Below are 22,498 nucleotides of genomic sequence, written 5' to 3' on the forward strand. Positions count from 1 at the left end.
TGTTCTAACCGTGTTTCCATGTCATAATGCAATCTTTAAAAAACATTTTAGTGATTGTAAAGCGTTGTATTTAGTTAATGTACTTTATATAATTTTTCCTTTTATTCTAACTTTTGACCATGAATCTTTCTTTCATTTAGCAAACACTTGAGAGTTTATGTGCAGGCACTGTTCATAAATGCTTTTTTATATTTTGTTAAGATGATTGCCTTAGATTAAAAGTTGAGTCAGTGAGCTACACTTTGAAGGCAAAGAGGGAATATACTAAAGAAAATCTTAACTTGTCTTTTGAGTGTTTTATATTATCAGGTCACATGGCAAATTCTCAAATGTATTAGGTATTTACACAACTCTTTTAGCCTGCATAGCATTGTGGAAAGACTAAGTGAATGAATTTAAAGAAGAGTCTCCTTTGCATTGAGTAGTTAACTATTTTTATTTGCTAGATCATATTTTAGGGCAGTGTTATTTTTAATTTGTGATTCAGATGTACAAGTGACTGACTGTGCATATTTTCCCAGGTTCCAGACCTGCATCTTTTGACAGCTTGCTCAACATTTCTGAATCAGTGCCCTGCTGGCACTTTACGATAGATACAATATAATACACCAAATATTGATCTGACCAAAGTCTGTCATATTTTTAAAATATCTCTACTCATTACTCATACTTGTTGGATAGTTTAGGTATAAAATTCTAGGTTGGAAATGATTTCTCCTCAGAATTTTGAAGGATTTTCTCCATTGCTTTCTAGCTTTCAGTGTTGCTGTTTGAAAGTCCAAACCATTTCATTGTTGTTTCTTTGCCTCTTTCTCTGAAAGCTTACAGAATAGTTTGACCAAATTGCTCTGAAATTACTTGATACTATATCTTTTTTGGGTCTGTTTTTATTCAGAGTGCTATCTATCATTGGATCCTTTCAGTCTGGAAACTTCCTTGAAATATTTAATTATTGATACCTTCCCTTTTTTTTTATCTGCCCTTATAAATTGATCTTATCAATTTTCTCTCTTGTTTTCCATCACTTTATCTTTTTGTTTGCTCACTTTTGGGGTGATTTCCTTAACTTTATCTTATGCCTGTTCTATTCAATAGGTTTTTTATTTTCTTATATTTTAATTTATTGGATTTCTTTTTGTCCTCATATATTTTTTTAAGCTACTGTCTTATTCTTGTTTCAGAAATAGAATGCCATGACATTTTTTCTCTTAGGATATCAGTGATTGGGGTTTTTTTTTTTAGTTTTAATCTTATCATCTCTTCCATGTTGTTTTAAATTTGACTTTGTTGGTGTTTTTCTTTCATATTAAAGGCATTCCTTAAAATATCTGGTGATTCTTAAGTGGTTATTCATATTTTAGAGTAGATACTAAAAAGCTAATTAAAATCTCTATATACATTTTTGGGGCTATACGGTATTCACTGTACAATGATTGGATTGGAATGATAGATTGCTGAACCTGTTGGGGATTCCATAGAGCAAATTAAACCAAATGATTTTTAACTTTCCCAGTCCTAAAGTGCCTAGAGCAGATGATGCTAATGCTTTGTCTAAGGGCCCATGTCTTCTTCCTGTTCACAGGGTCCTGATGTATTTTCATTCCCATTATCTGTCTTCTAAGGTTTTTGTTGCAGGGCTGCCCTCACACTGCCAGGGCCTGCTTTGCCAATGTATAAGCTATGGAAGTGTCTGGGAAATTTATTTCCTAAAGAGAGCCCATAACCAGTGATTAATTGGTTATAACTCAGGTGTGGCTTGCATTGCCTCCAGAACTGCCCTATGGGACTGAGCTAAAATCACCTTCCATGGGATTTTACATGACCTCCTTCCCTTCCCTGTCCTATTTCCTTGTGTTTTTCCATGGAATAATTTCTCATAAACCTCATCTCATAGTTCCTTTTCTGAAGACCCAGCTTCAGATGGGCTAATGTTTGGGCTTCATTCCCTTTGATAATGTATTGTTTTGCAGTGAGATTAGACTGATTTTTTTTTTTAATGCTATCTTTATTTTGGACTGTCTTTGTCAGATATTTATATATCAAACTTTTACATAAAAGAAGAATTGGTTAAGTTCTGCTTAACTTTTGGAATGATTCATGTAGTACAGGCATACCTCAGAGATATTGTGAGTTCAGTTCCAGACCACTGCAATAAAGCAAATACCACAATGAAACAAGTCAGTTGAATTTTTGGTTCTCTGTGCATATAAAAGTTATGTTTACACTATAGTCTGTTAAGGGTGCAGTATCATATGTCTCAAAATGTACATACCTTAATTTACCTTATTGAAATATACTTTATTACTAAAAAAATGTTAATCATCATCTGAGCTTTCAGTGAGTCATAATCTTTTTGCTGGTGGAGGGTGTTGCCTCCCTGTTGATAGCTGCTGACTGATCAGGGTGGTGGTTGCTAAAGATTGGGGTGGCTGTGGCAATTTCTTAAAATAAACAATGAAGTTTGCCACATGCATTGAATCTTCCTTCATGAATGATGTGTCTGTAGCATAGATACTATTTGATAGCATTTTACCACAGTACAACTTCTTTCAAAGTGGGAGTCAGTCCTCTCAAATCCTGCCAATGCTTTATCAACTAAGTTTATGTAATATTCTAAATCCTTTGTTGCCATGTCAACAATCTTTACAGGAGTAGATTCCATCTCAAGAAATGGCTTTCTTTGCTCATCCTCAAAAAGCAACTCCTCATCCATTCAAGTTTTTTCATGAGATTGCAGCAATTCAATTACATCTTCAGGCTTCATTTTTAATTCTATTTATCATGCTGTTTCTAACATATCAGCAGGTACTTACTCCTTATTTTTATTTTGAGAGAGATAGAGAGAGAGCACATACAGAAGTGGGAGAGGGACAGAGAGAAAGGGAAAGAGAGAATCCCAAGCAGGCTCTGCACCGTCAGTGCAGAGCCAGATGTGGGGCTTGAACTCATGAACTATAAGATCATGACCTGAGTTGGAGTCAGACACTTAACCGATTGAACCATCCAGACACCCCTCCTTTGAAATCTTGAACCCTTCAAATTCATTCCCAAGGGCTGGAAACAGCTTCTTCCAAACTCCCGTACATGGTGATATTTTGACTTATTCCCATGAACCATGAATGTTCTTAATGCCCTATAAAATATTGACTCCTTTTCAGAAGGTTTTTCATTTATTATACCCAGCTCTATCAGAGGAATCACTATGTATGGCAGCTATAGCCTTAGAAAATGTATTTCTTAAATAATAAGACTGGAAAGTCGAAAATTACTCTTTGACCTATAGGCCGCAGAATAGATGTTGTATTAGGAGACATGAAAACAACTTTAATCTTGTCCATCTCTACTAGAGCTCAGAGTAACCAAGTACGTTGTCAATGAGCAATAATATTTTGAAAGGAAATCTTTTGTTTTTTGAGTAGTTGGTCTTAACAGTAGGCTCAAAATGTATTTTTAAATTATTTTTTTAATGTTTATTTTTGAGAGAGAGAGACAGAGTGCAGGTAGGGGAGGTGCAGAGTGAGAGGGAGACACAGAATCGGAAGTAGGCTCCATGCTCTGAGCCATCAGCACAGAGCCCAACACGGGCTCAAACTCACAGAACACAAGATCATGACCTGAGCTGGAGTCGGACATTTAACGGACTGAGCCATGCAGGCACCCCAGGCTCAAAATTTAAATAAACAATGTTGTAAACCGATACGATGTTACCCAGGCTTTGTTCTATTTCTAGAGCACAGGCAGAATAGATGGAGCATAATTCTTAAGGGGCTCAAGCATTTTCAGAATGTTAAATGAGCGTTTGCTTCAACTTAAAGTTACCAGCTGCATTAGCCGCTAACGAGAGAGTCATCCTGTCCTGTGACGCTTTGAAGCTGAGTCCAATCTGGTTCTCAAAGTCCTGGATGGCATCTTCTTCCAACAGAAGACCGTTTTGTCTACATTGAAAATCTGTTGTTTGGTGGAGCTATTTTCATTAATTATCTTAAATGGATTTCCCTGGATAACTCAGAGCTTCTACATCAGCACTTGCTGCTTCACTTTATACTGTTATCTTACAGAGATGGCTTCTTTCCCTTTAACCTCATGAACCAACCTCTGCCACCTTCAAACTTTTCTTGTGCAGTTCCTCATTTCTCTCAGCCTTCATAAAATTGAATGGAGTTAGGGCCTTGCTCTAGATTAGGCTTTGGCTTAAGGGAATGTTGTGGCTAGTTTGATATTCTATCTAGACCACTGAAGCATTCTCCATATCAGCAATAACTAAGCCAGCTATTTAGCTTGCTTATCACTCATGAGTTCACTAGAGTAACACTTTTTTCTGTAAGAACTTTTCCTTTGTATTCACAACCTAGCTTTTTGGCACAAGAAGCCTAACTTTTGGCCTATCTTGGCTTTCAACATACCTTCCTCTCTAAGCTTGATCATTTCTAACTTTTAAAGTGAGAGATATGTGACTCTTCCTTTCACTTGAACATGAAGAGACCATTTTAGGCTTACTGATTGGCCTAATTTCAATATTGTTGTGTTTCAGGGAATAGAGAGGTCTTGGGGGAGAGAAAGAGGAATGACCAGTTAGTGGAGCAGTCAGAACACACACATTTATCAATTAACCTCACCGTCTTATATGGGTACAGTTCATGGCACCCCAAAACAATTAGAACAGTAACATCAAAGATCACTGATCAGAAATCACTATAACAAATATAATAATGAAAAAGTTTGAAATATTGTGACAACTGCCAAATTGTGATGCAGAGGCATGAAGTGACATGCTGTTGGAAAAATAACACCAATAGACGTGCTGGACAAAGTCACTACAGGTCTTTAATTTGTAAAAAAAAATGTATCTGCAAGGCACAATAAAGCAAAGTGCAGTAAAATGAGGTATGCCTGTATAAATTATGTTTTTTGAAAGATTTAAGTATTTTATCCAAGAAAAGCCTGGACCTCTTTGAAGTCTGGCTCTTTATTTCCTTTGTGGTTATTTGTCCATTTAGTTTTTATACCTGGAGTCAGTTTTGATAATTTACATTCTTAGAGAAATGTGTTTCATTTAAGTTTTCATGTTTAATAGCTATTTATTATATAAAATGTTCTCGTGTGCATGTGTGTGTGTGTGTGTGTGTTTTAATTTTATCTGTGAATGTGGATATAGTTTAAATCCTGATTGGAGCAAACCAAGTGTAAAAAAGACATTTGTGAACTAATTGAAGCAATTTGATTATAGAAGACAGTTGTGGAAATTTGATTACATACTTGAGTTGGATGAGTCCAAAGAATTATTGTTAATTTTTTTAGGTGTTGATAATTTTGTTAGGCATTTGGTAATGGCTTTTTGTTTTATTAGTTTTATCTATTTTAAATTTTATTGATTTCTGTTATTATTTCACTCATTTTGCTTGCTTTAGGATTATTTTGTTTGTGCTTCTTGAAGTGGGACCTGGCGTTAAATGATTTGAAACTTTTTCTCTTTTCTAATGTAAGCATTTAGTGCTTGCTATAAGTTTTCCTTAGCACTGCTTTAACTGTGTCCCTCTGTTTTTAAACTCTTTCATTGCTGCTTTTGTGTCCCTGTATAATTAACAATACTGTAAATTCCATGAAGGCAGAGAAAGATACTTTGTTTTAGCTTTTCCCAATATTTAGCACATTGCCATGTAATTGTAAATGATTTTTGAACGTCAAGACTTGCATATAGTAATTCAGATTGACTGCTCAACTTAATAATCTGGAATTGTAAAGAAACAAAATTAGTAGAAATATTCTCAAAATGTTACAAGAAAACTGTAAGAGAATATGCAAGTAAAATTTTATTCTCTGTAACAGAAGCTTTAATTTTTTTTAGTGAAAAATGTATTGGAAGCAAGAAAGGGGTTAAGTCTCAGCAATAAGCCTTTTTGTTTAAGAATTCATATAAAGAAATATTTGAAATATTAGCAGGATTACTGTAGGAGAGCAGAAGCATGAAAATTTAGTCTGAAACCAGTTCCAATCTCTCAACTACTCTCTTAATATTTTCAGTCTTTCTTGGAGCCTATGGACTTTTCATTTTTTTTTTTTGTATCTTTTTTACATCTCAAGATTTATGAATAGAGCAAAAATGGTTTCTTCTAGAATCTGCTGGTAACAATCTTATCTTCCATTTAAAGATAATTTTAGAAAGAAAGGGGGAAGACTATGGAAAGTTGATGGGTGACTATACACGCAAGTGTGGTATAAGTGGGAAAAAAACTATTAACTTTAAGTGAAATGTGAGTTAGAATCCTAACTTACCATGTAGGCTGTGTGGTTTGGGTCAATTTCATTAATTTTTCTGAAACTCATTTTCCTCATTTGTAATAGGAGATACTACTATCAAGTTTTCCAGTTGTTGTGAGGATCAGAGAAAACATATAAAAGTTTTAAACATATTTGCCTCATATAGTATATTTGTAAGCATTTATACAGTGTTGTCATTATATAAGATTCATCTCAATTTTTTAAGGGAAGCCTTTTAGGGAAAATATCAACAATCATTTTAATGTGGTTTGAAGAGACAACTACATGTTGAATATTAAATATAGCAAATGAATACTATAAACTAGAACAAATTATAAATAATAGAATGATAACCTTGGCAGAATATAGCATAAAGTACCAAAATTTAAAAACAACAAAAACACAGGGGCGCTTGGGTGGTTCATTCATTTAAACGTCCTACTCTTGGTTTTGGCTCTGGTCATGATCTGGTTTGTGGGATTGAGCACCACATCAGGCTCAGCACTGGCAGCATGGAACCTGCTTGGGACTTTCTCTCTCTCTCTCTCTGCCCCTCCCCCATTCGTGTCTTTCCCTCTCTCTAAAATAAAAATAAAGAATAAAAATAAAAACAAGGGGCACCTTGGTGGCTCAATATCCGACTTTGGCTCAGGTCATGATCTCACGGTCTGTGAGTTCAAGCCCCGCATCGGGCTCTGTGCTGACAGCTTGGAGGCTAGAGGCTGCTTTGGATTCTGTCTCCCTCTCTCTCTGCCCTTCCACCGCTCATGCTCGCGCTCTCTCTCTCTCTCTCTCTCTCTCTCTCAAAAATAAATAAACATTAAAAAGAAAAAATTTAAAAAATAAAAAAAACACTGAAAGCCTTGGATTTTAGAGACTTTATTGTGAATTCCCTTGACTTTTTAAAATCCTGAAAATTAGGGGCGCCTGGGTGGCGCAGTCAGTTAAGCGTCCGACTTCAGCCAGGTCACGATCTCACAGTCTGTGAGTTCGAGCCCCGCGTCAGGCTCTGGGCTGATGGCTCGGAGCCTGGAGCCTGTTTCCGATTCTGTGTCTCCCTCTCTCTCTGCCCCTCCCCCGTTCATGCTCTGTCTCTCTCTGTCCCAAAAATAAATTAAAAAAAAAAGTTGAAAAAAAAAATTAAAAAAAAATAAAATAAATAAATAAAATCCTGAAAATTAGAGGAAGACATGATCTCATATAAAGGGTATTAAAGTCTTACTGAGAGGATATTAGTAACTGGTGGAATGATTACAAACCAAGCATAGGAGAAGAGGAGCATTTATCTACAAGGATTAAAGATTACTCTGCCCTCAGACTTTTCTGGTGTCGGTGTGAGGAGACTATGAACAATATTTACAAAGTTTGTACTTGATCAAGTTGTGCTTCTCTGCCCTCAGACTTTTCTGGCGTCGGTGTGAGGAGACTATGAACAATATTTACAAAGTTTGTACTTGATCAAGTTGTGCTTCATATATAAAGGCAGTAGTAGACAGTCTTAAGCCTGCAAGAATTTAGACTATAGCACCAATGAGCACTATTACCAAAATTACTTGCTGAAACCCAGCCAAAAAACATGACATTAATGAAGAACTCACATATAAAGGAGCTGTAATAAAAGGACTATTAATGAGCATGGAATCCAATTTAATACATATCCAAGATTAAGCAGTCATGGGAATTACTGTATAATTTATAGAATGTAAACTATGCAAAATTTTACAGAATAAAAATAGTTCACAAAAATTGAGTGTTTGGGGGAGTATATATAGGCTGATTTCCACATTTCTCACAGCAAGAAATTACTAGGTACTATCTAAAATTGAAATATGTAGTTTTCAAAAAGGGCCTCCAATTGCTTTATATTTTTCATAGTCTTTTTCTTATCTTTAGAAGAGTCATAAATTTTAGCTCTTTCAAAGTTCATTTAGAGTCATTTAATTTCCCTTTTTTTCCCCCAGTAAATTCAAGTAAATCTAACTTAATAGGTTAAATTTTTAAAATAGCGTGATTCACAGTTCTAGTTCTGTAAACCTATGGTAAAATGGTTAAGAATCTGAATTCTTTTTTTTTTTTTTTTTAATGTTTGTTTGTTTCAAGAGAAACAGTGCAAGCCAGAGAGGAGAGAGAGAGAATCCCAAGCAGGCTCTGTGCTCAGTACAGTGTCTGACACAGGACTTGATCTCACGAGCCTGGGATCATGAGTTGAGCCAAAATCAAGAGTCGGACACTTATCCAACTGAGCCACCCAGGTGCCCCAAGAATCTGAATTCTTGATAGACATTGTTAGTGTGAATGTGAAGATTACTAACCTTCTTTCTGAGTTTATCTGTAAAATGGGAATGACAGTCCCTTGTTTATGGTTTACAGTTAACTTGTGTAAATCTCTCAGTACAGGGCTCAACTGTTAGCTGTAGTTCTCTCCTCATCATTCTCTGTTATTTATAAAGATGCTATTCCTATCTGTAGTGATATTACCAAATATTAATGATAGCTGTTTCTGAGTGATGGGATTTGAGGTGATTTCTTTCTTTTTCAATGTAGTTCTATACTGTTCTATATTGCTTGACTTATTTTTTACAATGAATAACACAAAGCTGTCCCTTAAAAAATAAAGTAAAAATATAAGTTTTAGTTGTCCCAGCACTTCTTTTGCATCTGAAATCTCCATTGTTGAGCCTGATAATCTGTATTTTTAAAATGTTCCCCAAGTGATTTTGATGATGTATCAGGTTTAGAAAGCAGTTGACATTGAGAACTTCCCTGCACTTAATTTCAATTAACATATTATAGGCTCCTATAATGTGCAACTTAGTTGTGTAGTGTCTTCCAATCTGGTCTCCTTCAATACTCTTTGTTAAGAATCTAAAGAGGGAGGGGGAATGGGCTAAATAAGGAGCGTTAAGGAATCTACTCCTGAGGTCATTGTTGCACTATATGCTAACTAACTTGGATGTAAATTTAGAAATTAATTAATTAATTGAATTTAAAAAATTAAATGAAAAAAACAAAAAAGAAAAGAATCTGAAGAGTTGAGGGTGCAGATTTTTGCCAAAAATCAGAGTAGGGCTTGGGGTACATTGTACCTATATGAGGTGGCTATTTTATCGCAGGAACAGGAAAATAAAATGGGCGTAAACGGAAATTTAGTCATAAGGCAGGAGTCTTTGAAATTGGAAGGGGATGGGATAAGAACAACAGGGGTGAGCCAACACGTTTTGGCTGATAATGCTCTGGAGGAAGATGGGGGAGAGGATGGCAGCCATCCAGTGGCATCACAAAATATTTTTTAATTAAAAACAAATTTTTTAACATCCAGAAGTCAATTTTCCCTCTACTCACCCCAGAACAGGTATGTTGCTAAAAAGTGCCACCTCAGCGGAGAAAACCCTATCCATAAATATGTCACTAGTTCCCTACAAACAGTAAACCATCCCTGCTGCAAAAGTAGAGTTGTTCTGAAGCTCAGTGTCATGTGGAAAATGGTGGGGTAGCAGGTTAGTATTCATAGTTACTGGAGCTAGATGAGTACTTAATTAACTTCATATATCTGCTCTGATGATGGAAGAAATGGATTTTCTCTGGTCCTGCAGTCCTTTCCCCTTCTCAGTCACAGTGCTTTCTGTCTAAAGTGGTACTGAACACCACTGTGACTGTTGCTTTCTCCTCTAATACCAGGAGTAGTAAGACTACAGCAGTGCAAAATTCAATTGGACTGTGTCCTTCTGAGACTGTGAAGTGATTATATCTAGTGTATAGTGAGGAAATCACAACCAGTACAAAAACAAAATCAAAACCAGTGTGCTAGAAGGCAAAGTGTCAGAGAATTAGAAGATGTGGTGTAAATTGCTTACAGTGTGGCTCCTAAATGATTCAGTGTCTGCTAATGTTACCTTAATAGCTTTCCTTCGGGTTTATTGCTTCAATCTTACTCTGACAATCTTTTTATATTTACCATAAAAAATCTAGAGTTAGGATGCCTTTCATTCACTTCTCTTGGCTTCGTGTTTGCAGTTCATGGTACTTTCAAATTACTTTTGTTGGTAAAGTCTTGATAATGTATGCTCTTACTAAAGGGAGATTTCGAGATTCTTGAGGAGATTCTTTGGCTCCCCCCCCCCCCTTGTATAATGACTCAGCAGTTCTGTACATTAGTGATCATCACAGTAAATGCACTCTTAATCCCTTTATCATTTTACCCATCCCCTACCCACCTTCCCTCTGCCAACCACCAGTTTTGTGTATTTAAGACTCTGGTTTTTATCTCTTTTTCTTTCTGTTTGCTTGTTTTGTTTCTTAAATTATACATATGCGTGAAACGATACGGTATTTGTCTTTCCTGACTTCATTTAGCATTATACCCTCTAGATCCACCCATGTTATTGCAAATGGAAAGATCTCATTCTTTTTTATGGCTGAGGAATATTCCAGTGTGTGTGTGTGTGTGTGTGTGTGTGTGTGTGTGTGTGTGTGTGTGTATCACCCATCTTCTTTATCCATTCATCTATGGATGGACGCTTGGATTGCTTTTATATCTTGGGTATTATAAATAATGCTGCAGTAAGCATAGGGGTGCATATATCTTTTTATATTAGTGTTTTTTTAATTTTCTTTGGATAAATATCCAGTACTGAAATTACTGAATCATATGGTAATTCTATTTTTAAATTCTTTGAGGAATCTCCATACTGTTTTCCACAGTGGCTGTACCAACAGTGTACAAGGCTTCCTTTTTCTTCACATCTTTGCCAAAACTTGTGTTTCTGGCCATTCTGACAGGTGTGAGGTGCTACTTCATTGTAGTTTTGATTTGCATTTCCCTGATGATTAGTGATATTTAGCATCTTTTCATGTGTCTATTGGCTATTTGTATGTCTTCTTTGGAAAAATATCTGTTTTCCAAAACAGATTAAAAATCTGCCTATCTATTTTTAATCAGATTACTCGGGATGTTTTGGTGTTGAGTTGTAAGTTCTTTCTGTATTTCAGATAGTAACCCTTTATCGGATATATCATTTGCAAATAATCTTGAGGTTTTTAGAATTTCAAAAGAATCATTTAAACCAAGAGGGATATTTTCCCTGGGATTGTGGATTATACCTTTTGGGTGTAAGGATTTCACTAAAGACCAATCTAAATGGGGAAAAGAGGACAATAGCAAGAAAGAATTTGAGACTCCCTCTCAGGAAAAATAGCAACAAGATTGGATAAACTTATTTCTGCTTTTCCTATGGGAAATTGGGTAGGGAAGTTGAGTGGGACATATATACTCTTCATCCAGGAAGGCCTACCTTTCTGAATTTAAGAATGCAGTTAAGGTAGAACAAAGGAAGTAAGTAAACAAGTGCCTGCCAGATGAACATAAGGGAAGGGAAGCACAAATAATATAAAACAGGGAGAGAGACAAAACACAAGAGACACTTAAATATGGAGAACAAACAGAGGGTTGGTGGAGGGGTTGTGGGAGGGGGATGGGCTAAATGGGTAAAGGGCATTAAGGAATCTACTCTTGAAATCATTGTTGCTCTATATGCTCACTAATTTGGATGTAAATTAAAATAAAATTAAAAATAAATACAATAAAATAAACAAACAAGTGCCTGCCAGTTTCATATGGGTAATTTACATCTCAAGGATTAGTGAACAACTTTGCTCACACTGTCTTTCCTTTATCTTCTGCTTACCCCTTGGAATCATCCTTCTCAAATTTGAATTATTATTCTAGAGAGGACCTGTAATACGAGACATAAGAAAGCATGGTATAGCTCCATGGCTTGACAATTTTACTTATAGATTTGAGTATAAATACTTTTGTGTTAAATATATGTATATTAAATATGTATTAAAAGGAATAAAGTAAAAGGTTATTTGAGCTATTTTTTATATAAATTTTTTACTAAAGTAAATGTTAATATAGAAAAATGTGTAAATTTTTTTTTTATAATGTTTTTTATTTATTTTTGAGACAGAGACAGAGCATGAGTAGGGGAGGGGCAGAGAGAGAGGGAGACACAGAATCCCAAGCAGGCTCCAGGCCCTAAACTGTCAGCACAGAGCCCGATGTGGGGCTCGAACTCACAAACTGCTAGATCATGACCAGAGCCGAAGTCGGACGCCTAACCGACTGAGCCACCCAGGCGCCCCAATATAGAAAAATGTGTAAATCAAAAATGTAGAGCTTGGTGAATATCTCAAAGATAACTATGTAGCTACTACTTTTATTTTGATATTAGCATACTTTCTTTTTGTAAGTGTTTGAATGATACATCTTTTTCCATCCTTTTGCTCTTTCTGAATATAATGTGTGTCTCTTATAAGCAGCATATAGATTGGTTTATTTTCTTTCTCTAGTCTGGCTGGCTATCTTTATCTTTTAATTAGAGTTTTCAGTCTTTTTACATTAATGTCATTGGTGATATATTTACATTAAAATCAGTCATAATACTATTTTTTTCTGTTTATTTCATCTGTTCTTTATCCACTTCTCTTTTTTCCTTGTCTTGTATTTGATTATTATTTTATATTTCATTTTTTCTGTTTTAGTTATGTATTCTTTTTTTTTTAATGATTATACTAGTAATTACTTTACACATCCGTAGTCTTTTAAAATCTAACATTAATACTTCTACTACTTCTGGACAACAATAGGATTTTAGAACACAATCTCTGTGTCCTCCCCACAATTTTTATACAAATTTTACCATTTGTTTCAATGATAGTAATATTTGTGAGATATTATGTTGTGTCATATTATATATATTTTTATATAATATCTATAATGTATACCACGTAATATGAACTACCAAAAGAGAAAAAAAAGATAAATTTAACTATTTCGACAGCAAAAAAGAAGAAGAGTGTGGCAAGCAGGCTTGGGTTCACAAAGGATTCTAGTTGGGAGGAACAGGAAATTCTATGTGCAAATACTGACCTATTTACCCATGTTCCACTCTAACAATGATTCTCTAAGTTACTACTCATTTTATTGAATTGTCCATAATGTGTGTTTTAGCAGCAAATAGATAAAAGTTAAATATTCTTAAAAATGTTCTCCTATATGGAAGAAATTAACTTTCCCATATGGCTAAAAGTTAATCAAGTTTTTTCCTCATAGTATGTATGCTTTATAATTTATAACATCTTGCTAATTTTTTTCTTACAGAAATAAACTTTCGGGAAATGGCCTCTAAATCTTGGCTGAATTTTTTAACCTTCCTTTGTGGATCTGCAATTGGATTTGTTTTATGTTCTCAGTTATTTAGTATTTTACTGGGAGAACAGGGTGATACCCAGCCTAATATTCTTCATAATGATCCTCATGCTAGGCATTCAGATGATAATGGACAGAATCATCTAGAAGGACAGATGAACTTCAATGCAGATTCTAGCCAACATAAAGGTATGGTTTGCTTTATTAAGGAGTAAACACAAACAGTAGTTTTCATTCTGTGTAAGTGTTGTGAGACTTGGAAAAGGCAATTTATTTGAATTTTGTTACATACAATATCTTTTGATAAAAGTGAGCTTAATTCCTGATATTTAATGACAATTCTTGGTTTGCCTCAGCAGAAGGAAGTTGCTAAAACCCAGATTTATTTAGGGAGTACGGTATTAATTTTGAATTCATTTTTAAGTAGAGATAGTTCAGAAACTGTAATTTGGGGAAAGGCAGAACTTTCAGATTAGATTTGTTTTTGAAAATATTCATTTAGCCTAATTTTGTTATCATGGTTTATATCTGTGTCTTTCATTTTTGCTATTTTCTGATTTTAGTCTTAGTTTTTACTTAGTCTTGTCTTATAGAAATTAAAGAGATATATATAAATCTCAATTTATATATATTTTTTCAATTTATATTTTTATCAGTAGCTAAAATAACTAATCTTTTCACCTTTTAAGAGGCATAAAAACTTAAGAGGAGGAAAGAACTAAGGATGTGTTATAATGACTTCATTTTCTCCTGGTCACCTGCTTCTAACAGGATGTTCTCAATTGTGTCCTCTGGTGCCCCTTTAAGTGTTGGTTTTCCCCATGTTTCTGTCCTTTGGCTGTTTCTTTTCTTGTGTGATATCATCAATTCCTATAATTTTAGTTCCCATCTATTCTTTACTGTCTTTGTCTTAGCCCAGTTCCTAACACTGTGAAAAGACATTAACATAATTCAAAGATCTCTGCAAGTGTGATTTATTTGACAAAAAAGAATACAGCAGCTTGAAAACAATTGGAATCCTGGGATGCAGAGGGTCCCCCAGTTAAGAATTGTTTCTTGTATCTTTTTGGCAATAAGATATTTCTTTCCTGCCTCTCAGGCAGAAGCTGAGGGATGAAATACCACATCCTGGTTGAGTTATTATGAACTAGCAAGCACATGTATACTATTACAAATGATGTCATATTGTGTAAATGTTTATACAACTGATTCAGCTCTGAGTAGGTGCTCTGTGTTCTTATCATAGAGCAGTTAAACACCATCATAGAGCAATGAGCATTGCTCCAGATTGTCAAAGGATCAGTTGGAGCCATGCTTTTTCTACTAGTAGGCTGTATCAGGTCACTGCAGGCACATATATTAGGTACCTACTTGTCCTGCTCAATGGTCCACATCTGTCTAAGCTAGAAACTATGAAGTCATGGTAGATGTCTTCTTTCACTTACCAATCAATCCCATTTTCCGTAAGTTCTAACATTCTACTTCTTTACCATTTTTCAGATTTCTTCTCTCCATTCATTTCCCCTAGTACAGACCTTCAGTTGTACCCAGGTACCTACATCAACCAAACTTCACTCTACCTCTTGTCTCCTCTTATGGTGAGCTTCTACTCATTTAAAGACCTATTTTCTGCATCATCTGTTTCCTGATTTTGCTTTATCTCCCCTTCTTCTCTGTTCTGGCCAAGTTCCCATTCCACTATTCTATAGGATTTATCAGCCACAGCTGTCTTATTCCTCAGCACATTGAACAGAGCTCTGTACAGAGCTCTACTATAGCATCGCTGTTAGTGTGTGTCACATACTGGCTTGCGTGCCAAGGTCTCCTGCAAGATTGTGAATTTTCTGTAGTAGGCCGTATGTCTTACTCATCTTTTCATCTCCTGTGCGAGCACATGCCTACAACAAAGTAATTAATAAATGAATAACTAAAAAATGAGAAAGAATATTTCTACCAAATCCCAGCAGTGAGGAGAAGGTTGTCTTGCTCAAAGTGAAACATTAGAAAGTCCTGCATCTACGAGTTTCCCTGTTCATCCAGTATTTTGTTTATCTATAGCCAGGAGTTTGGGACCCTCAAGTCCCAATGAAATATGAATGCTCTCTGAAAATAGGGTGATTTTGTTTGTTTTTGAATTGTGAATTATCGATATTCAGAGGGACAAGAGAATATTTTCAATGCATGCCCAATCTTGCCCATTGTTGTATTCCCTCTCAGTTAAGTAGAAATTTATGCCTCCAGTTGTTAATTTTTCACAGGACTGAGCTTTTGTAACTCACTAGTTGGTCTTACCTTTAAGGACATGCTTCCTCAGGATTCTGCCTGTATTATTACCACAAAAAACTATGGTTTTGCAGGTCCATGCTGGTCCACAACCACATAAGTATTGAAATTGGGATTAAATAGTTGGAAGCTTTCATGGTAATTCAACAGAGTAATTTTTGTCTAAACTGTAAGAATTAGTACTTACACTTTGCAATATCTTTTTTAGTTTTATTTTTCTACTAATTCATTTTTTAGCATGTTTACAAAAGTATAGGTCTTTAACTATTGAAATAAAAATTGATCCTTCACCAAGCACTGGTATAGAATCTTAAAATTAGAGTCTTACTTTAAACCATTAATACTCAGAATGTGGTCCTGGCCTGACAGTGTGAATTATCTGTTACCAGTCTGCATCCAGATAAGGAGTTTGTATCAGGATGTAACTCAGTTAAGCTCGCTTTTTAGTTAGGTGGACTTTTTGTGGGGTACAGCAGGACTTCCTTGATGAAAGAAGTAATGTGTTGCTTTATATTCTGGCATAAGCTCCCTATTTCTTTACAAAGGAATACTTTGAAAAACATTGCTCTAGATAGTCTTGGAAATACTACTGATACTCTATTCTGTTTCTGATTGATGGATTTGCATTTTGGAATGAAATATGGTACTATGAGAAGTAATCTCAACTCTCTATTAACCCTGTTTCTTCAAACCGAGATGGTCATGAAAGCCTTTTTTAAAGTCACGTCAGGGTACTTGTATAAATTCCTAACAGTGAACTCTTGTGGACTCCAAAATGAACTGCTACTTCAGTAGCATGTCTTTCCTGTCTTTTAGAAGCTTATTCAGAGCAGTGAGAAATTCCTTCAGTGTTCTGTTGTGAACCAATAGAAGCTTTCTTTGTAGAATGAAGTGAAAAACAGAGACTAAGACTGTACTTTATATGTATACAAATCTCTGAGAGAACTTGGAGATTAAAATGCAGATTCAGATTCAGTAGATCTGGGGTGGGGCCTGAGATTCTGCATTTCTAATTCCCAGATGATGCTAATGCTGTTTGGTCAATAAACCACAGTTCAAATAGTAAGAATCTAAGTCATGGTGGCAGTTCTTATTAACGCCAATGAATCTCCTGGACAAGACTGACATGATACCAATAAATCAGAATGTCAATTCATATTAGGTTGAGTTTTGCTTTCTTTCAGCTAAATTACTAATGCTAGAAAGGTAAATAGAAGGGGGCCTTTGAAATTGCGTAAGAAAACGTTTTCTTCAATATAATTTATTTGCATTTTTACACCTATGTAGATATAACTCTAAAAATTTTTTGTTTAATAGATGAGAACACAGACATCGCTGAAAACCTCTATCAGAAGGTTAAAATTCTTTGCTGGGTTATGACAGGCCCTCAAAATCTAGAGAAAAAGGCCAAACACGTCAAAGCTACATGGGCCCAGCGTTGTAATAAAGTGTTGTTTATGAGTTCAGAAGAAAATAAAGACTTCCCTGCTGTGGGACTAAAAACCAGAGAAGGCAGAGATCAACTATACTGGAAAACAATCAAAGCTTTTCAGTATGTTCATGATCATTATTTAGAAGATGCTGATTGGTTTATGAAAGCAGATGATGATACATATGTTATACTAGATAATTTGAGATGGCTTCTCTCAAAATACAACCCTGAAGAACCCATTTACTTTGGCAGAAGATTTAAGCCCTATGTAAAGCAGGGCTACATGAGTGGAGGAGCAGGATATGTACTGAGCAAAGAAGCCTTGAAAAGATTTGTTGATGCATTTAAAACAGACAAATGTACACATAGTTCCTCCATTGAAGACTTAGCACTGGGGAGATGCATGGAAATTATAAATGTAGAAGCGGGAGATTCCAGAGATACCACTGGAAAAGAAACTTTTCATCCCTTTGTACCAGAACACCACTTAATCAAGGGGTATCTACCTAGAACCTTTTGGTACTGGAATTACAACTATTATCCTCCTGTAGAGGTAAGTTTAGAAATTTTATTACTGTATAAATACTTAGACTGACTTTTATTTACTTAAAAAAAAAAAAACCTAGCAAATAATGTGTTTCTTTGGTACCAATAACTAAGAATCTCCTTTACTCTTTTTATATAGAGTGGCGACGTATAATAAAATAGCTGAGAATATGAATGTCAGCAATAGTAATTCAATAAATATTGGTGCTATTATATGTCAGGCACTAAAAATATAGTGGTAAATATGGTCAAGTTCCAGTTCTCGTGAACCTTATAACAGTGTATTATGAATCTTACATTCTGGATGCAGAGACATACAATAAACAGGCAGACTAGTAAAGATAAAATATGATATTAGGTAGTGATAAGTGCCCTGAAGTAAAGTAAAGCCAGGTAAGGGGATAGAGAGTGACCCAGAGTGTCATGGGGTACGCTAGTTTGGGTGATTATGAAAGGTGTCTCTAAGGGGTGATTTTCGAAAAGAAATCTGAGGGAGGTTAGAGAGCAGGCTGTGTGAAGATCTGGGTAAAGAGCCTTCAAGGTTTCAGGAATGGTGCATGAAAAGACTTTTGAGGTTCAGAAAGACCTAGGTTGAAATCTTCTCCCACTTAATAGTTGAATGACTTTGGATGGACAGAATTTTCCCAAGTTCTGAGCGTGAGTTGCCTCATTTGGAAAATGGACCTGATCTACCTGTCTCACTCAATTGTAATTACAGTGTATGCCTGTCACACAGTAAGCACTTAATAAGCCTTAGCTCTCATTTGGCATCTTAGAGAATTTTATTTAAAATACATTATTTTATTAGATATCTCAGATGTACAGCTAAATATTTGAGAAGAATTAATATTTTGTACCCACTAACTAGCTTTACCAAATATTAATCTTTTGCCACATTTGCTTCCTTTTTTAGAACAAAAAAGGATATAGATACAGTTTAGGCCTGTGTACCCTCCCTAGTCCAGTTTTCTTATCTCCTTCCTCAGTGTTAACCACTATCATGAATTTAATGTTTGTCATTACCATGCATGGTTGTATCTTTTTTCCTACATATTTATGTATCCATAAATAATATATAGTATTGTTTTGTAGGTTTTTAAACAAATGGAATTATTCCATAAAAATCCTTGAACATTTGCTCTTTTCATACAACATTAAAATTTATCAACATTAATACCTGTATGTGCTTCATTAATTTAGGCTGCTATGTAATCTAAGGTATGAGTATGTGGTAATTAACCCATTCGCCTGCTGGTAAACATTTAGAAATTTGTTTCCACGTTTTCACTGTTAGGAACATTGCAGCAGTGAATGACTGAAGGAGACCAGGAATCACAAACCTAGCCATTTTTTCGGTTCATATCTGTTATTGATTAATAATGCATGTAGGTAAGTCATTAGTACTCTCTGGCCTCTTTTTTCTGGCCCTAAGATACAAATAATACACTTCATGCTAGCATTCTCAGCTTCATAAGCCAGTTTTTTCAAATCATTATCTAGGACAGTGGTTCTCAACTGTGGGCTTTTTTGCCTCCCAGAGGACATTTGGCAAAGTCTGGAGACATTTTTTGTTGTTAGTTGGGAGGCTGCACTGGCATCTAGTGGGTAGAAACCCACAAGGTTGTAAACCCACTAGATGCTAAACATCTCACAATGCATAGGACAGCTCCCCACAATAAAGAATTATCTGGTCTAAAATGTCACTAACAGAGGTTAAGAAACCTTGACCTAGAACAACTGATCCAGTCTTTGGGTAATCAGCTTTGAAAACTTAGAAGCAAATCACTATTGCTTCCGATGTCAACCACCAGTCTGTTCTTGGTACTTAATAGCTATTCCTTACAGTAACAATAGCTATTCCTTACAGTAACAATAGCTATTCCTTACAGTAATTCTGCATTTAATAGGTGACAAAACTGAGACTCCAGAAAGTCAAGTAATCTGTCTTTCCTGATAGTCTAGGCAATACTGCAAACCACTCTGATTCTAAAACTTGTAATTTCCATCATGAGCTCCCCTCCATGATTAATGGGATATGTGCCCCAAAGGGAAGAGCTGAGGAATGTTAAAATAAACACTCTGTTGTTGGGATGAAATTCCACTTTAATAAACAAACAGTTTAAAGTTTGATTCTGGGGTGCCTGGGTGGCTCAGTCAGTTAAGCTCCTGACTTCGGCTTAGATCGTGATCTCACAGTTTGTGGGCTCAAGCCCGACATTGGATTCTCTGCTGTCAGTACAGAGCCCACTTAAGATCGTCTGTCCCCCTCTCTGTCTGCCCCTCCCCCACTTGTTCTCTTTCTCTCTCTCTCAAAATAAACTTAAAAAAATAAATTATTTTTTAAAAAGTTCATTTCTATGTATTGAGGCTGCTTGAAACCTTATGCTAGCATTTTATTGCTATTTTAGATGCAGCAATTTCCTAGACTATAAAACAGATGTATTCCCGGTCTGCTTTTTGATAGTCTATTTTTATTTTGTTCTAGCGAGTGCTTGGGTGCTTTTTTGATGTAAACTTTTCTTAGCATAATCTGACCATTCCAAGATTACTTGATCTCTTCCCTTCTTAATTCTGTCCTCCTTCCTATCCAAACTTAAAAACATTACAAATGCATATAACCAAAACACCTAAATGCATATAAGATTTTACTGAGTATCTCATATTGGTTACACATACAGTAACAGTAAAGGGACGTCCTAATTGTTATATGTTGTAACCAGTAAAATATCCTTCTTTCCCTTTAAGAGTACTACCCACAATTCCCACCTACAAATAGGGTGTACCTAACAATATACTTTATATGAACAAAATAAATATTTCTATGATACATCATTTATTTAAATTGTAGTTGTTTTTAAAATGGATGCAAAATTTATGTTTTCTATAAAAATTTATTCAGTTACGTAAAAGACTTGGAAGTACCAAAATTGACCCAACTTCCTAGTCCTGCCTCTTCTCTCCCAGGAAGTTATATACACACAATGTGAAATCAAACTTCTGTTATTACTCATCCATCGTTTAACAAATTTTCTTCTCCCTAAGTGAATTACGATTTTCAAAGTTATCCTAAATCTCATACATATACTTTTTCTTTGTAGTAATCACTAGAAACACATTGTGGAAAATTTTTATTTTAGTCAGTGTGTGAGATATTACAGTTGATCAAAGAGTTACGTTCTTAAGTTGGTTGTTTAGAACGTGTTCTTCACGCAATTCCCTTCTCCCACCACCTTCTCACTTCCCTAGAAGTAAGTTCCTCGGACTAAAGTCTGTTTCCTAGAAATCGCCTTCACCAGAGAATATGTAATCAGTCTAAATATAGTGGATTTAAAAAATGTGTAAACAGACACACACACACACACACACACACACACACACACACACACATCCCTGTGTGTGAAATTGCCTTTTTTGTAGGTCAGAAATGATCAAATAACAATTTATTCTATTCTTCAGTTCTATTTGCATTAAGTGTATCATCTGAAACTTCCTGATACATGGTTAAGGTAGAGAGCTCCTGATTTTTCCAAGTTGTTAACTGATTGTTCCCATACCATTTTTAAAAAAACATTTTTTAATGTTTATTTATTTTTGAAAGAGAGAGAAAGTGTGAGCGGGGGAGGGGAAGAGAGAGAGAGAGGGAGACACAGAATCTGAACCAGGCTCTAGGCTCTGAGCTATCAGCACAGAACCGGATGCGGGGCTCAAACTCACAGACTGCTAGATCATGACCTGAGCCAAAGTCGGATGCTTAACCGACTGGCCCACCCAGGTGCCCCTTTTCCAGTACCATATTTTAACTGTCTTATTTTCATTGCTGATTTAAAATATCTCCTGTATTGTATACTGTAGTGTTACTTACAGTAGAATTGGTGTCTGGTATTTCGGTTCTGTTCCACTGTCCTATTTGCTTTTGCCTAAGTACCATATTGTTTTGAACCTTGTAACTTTACAGATTTTGAAGTTATTAATCTAAGATTGTATATTCCTGTGCTTTATATATCTCTCAGATTGTTTTGGTAATACCGTGCCTTTATCCTTATGCATTAATTTATTCATTTAGGGACAATGGATGTCTTTGCCTGGGATTTAAAATTTTATTTTCGGTCCTTTAGTAAAGCTTTATATTTTCTCCAGATTTTATTTCTTCTTAAGTATCTCCCTATGTTTTTAATTTTAAATGTTTATTTCTTTAGAGAGTGAGCAGGGGAGAGGGGCAGAGAGAGAGAAAGAGAGAGAGAGAACTCCAAGCAAGCTCCGCACTGTCAGCACAGAGCCCAACTAAGGGCTTGAATTCATGAACCATGAGATCATGACCTGAGCCAGTATCAACAGTTGGACACTTAACCAACTGAGCTGCCCAGGAGTCCTCTCCCTTTGTTTTTAATGTTTTTGTTACTACTCTACCTGGGCTCTTCTTAAAAACTTTTTGAATGGTATATATGAAAGCTGTTATTTCTTGAAAGCATCTTTAAAGTCTGGCTTTGTTCTGGATTTTCTATTTCTGATGATTTTTTACTTGATTCTCTTGAATTTTGGTAGGAACCATAATTATATGCAAAGAACTATTTTGTTTCTAATAGTTATAGCTGTTTTCTTTTATCACCTTATTGCTTATAAATCTTAATAACAGTATCCTGGCCATCTAGCAACAAAACAGTAATGCAATAGAGTAAAACATAATTAATGCAGTAAATATTATCAAAAATATTATTGCAGTATTTCAGGGTCACATAAAATTGCTGTCAGAAAGCATCAGCAATTTAAAA

The 22,498-nt window shown here is 35.4% G+C and overlaps 1 protein-coding gene across 5 annotated transcripts in view; it reads left to right on the forward strand.

Moving 5' to 3' along the window:
* Positions 1–22,498, forward strand: part of C1GALT1 (core 1 synthase, glycoprotein-N-acetylgalactosamine 3-beta-galactosyltransferase 1) — a 41,542-nt gene that overhangs the window by 12,304 nt on the left and 6,740 nt on the right. For 3 of the 5 annotated variants that reach the window (XM_019443405.2, XM_019443406.2, XM_053897710.1), the window contains exons 2-3: positions 13,421–13,657; positions 17,069–17,736. In XM_019443405.2, the coding sequence (XP_019298950.1) occupies positions 13,421–13,657; positions 17,069–17,736 (905 nt within the window). The remainder of the gene's footprint in view (positions 1–13,420; positions 13,658–17,068; positions 17,737–22,498) is intronic. The other 2 variants (XM_019443407.2, XM_019443408.2) reach the window with 1 other exon arrangement.

The sequence above is a fragment of the Panthera pardus genome, unplaced genomic scaffold (genome assembly GCF_024362965.1).
Source record: "Panthera pardus isolate Hobbes unplaced genomic scaffold, ASM2436296v1 HiC_scaffold_8, whole genome shotgun sequence".
Taxonomy (NCBI): domain Eukaryota; kingdom Metazoa; phylum Chordata; class Mammalia; order Carnivora; family Felidae; genus Panthera; species Panthera pardus.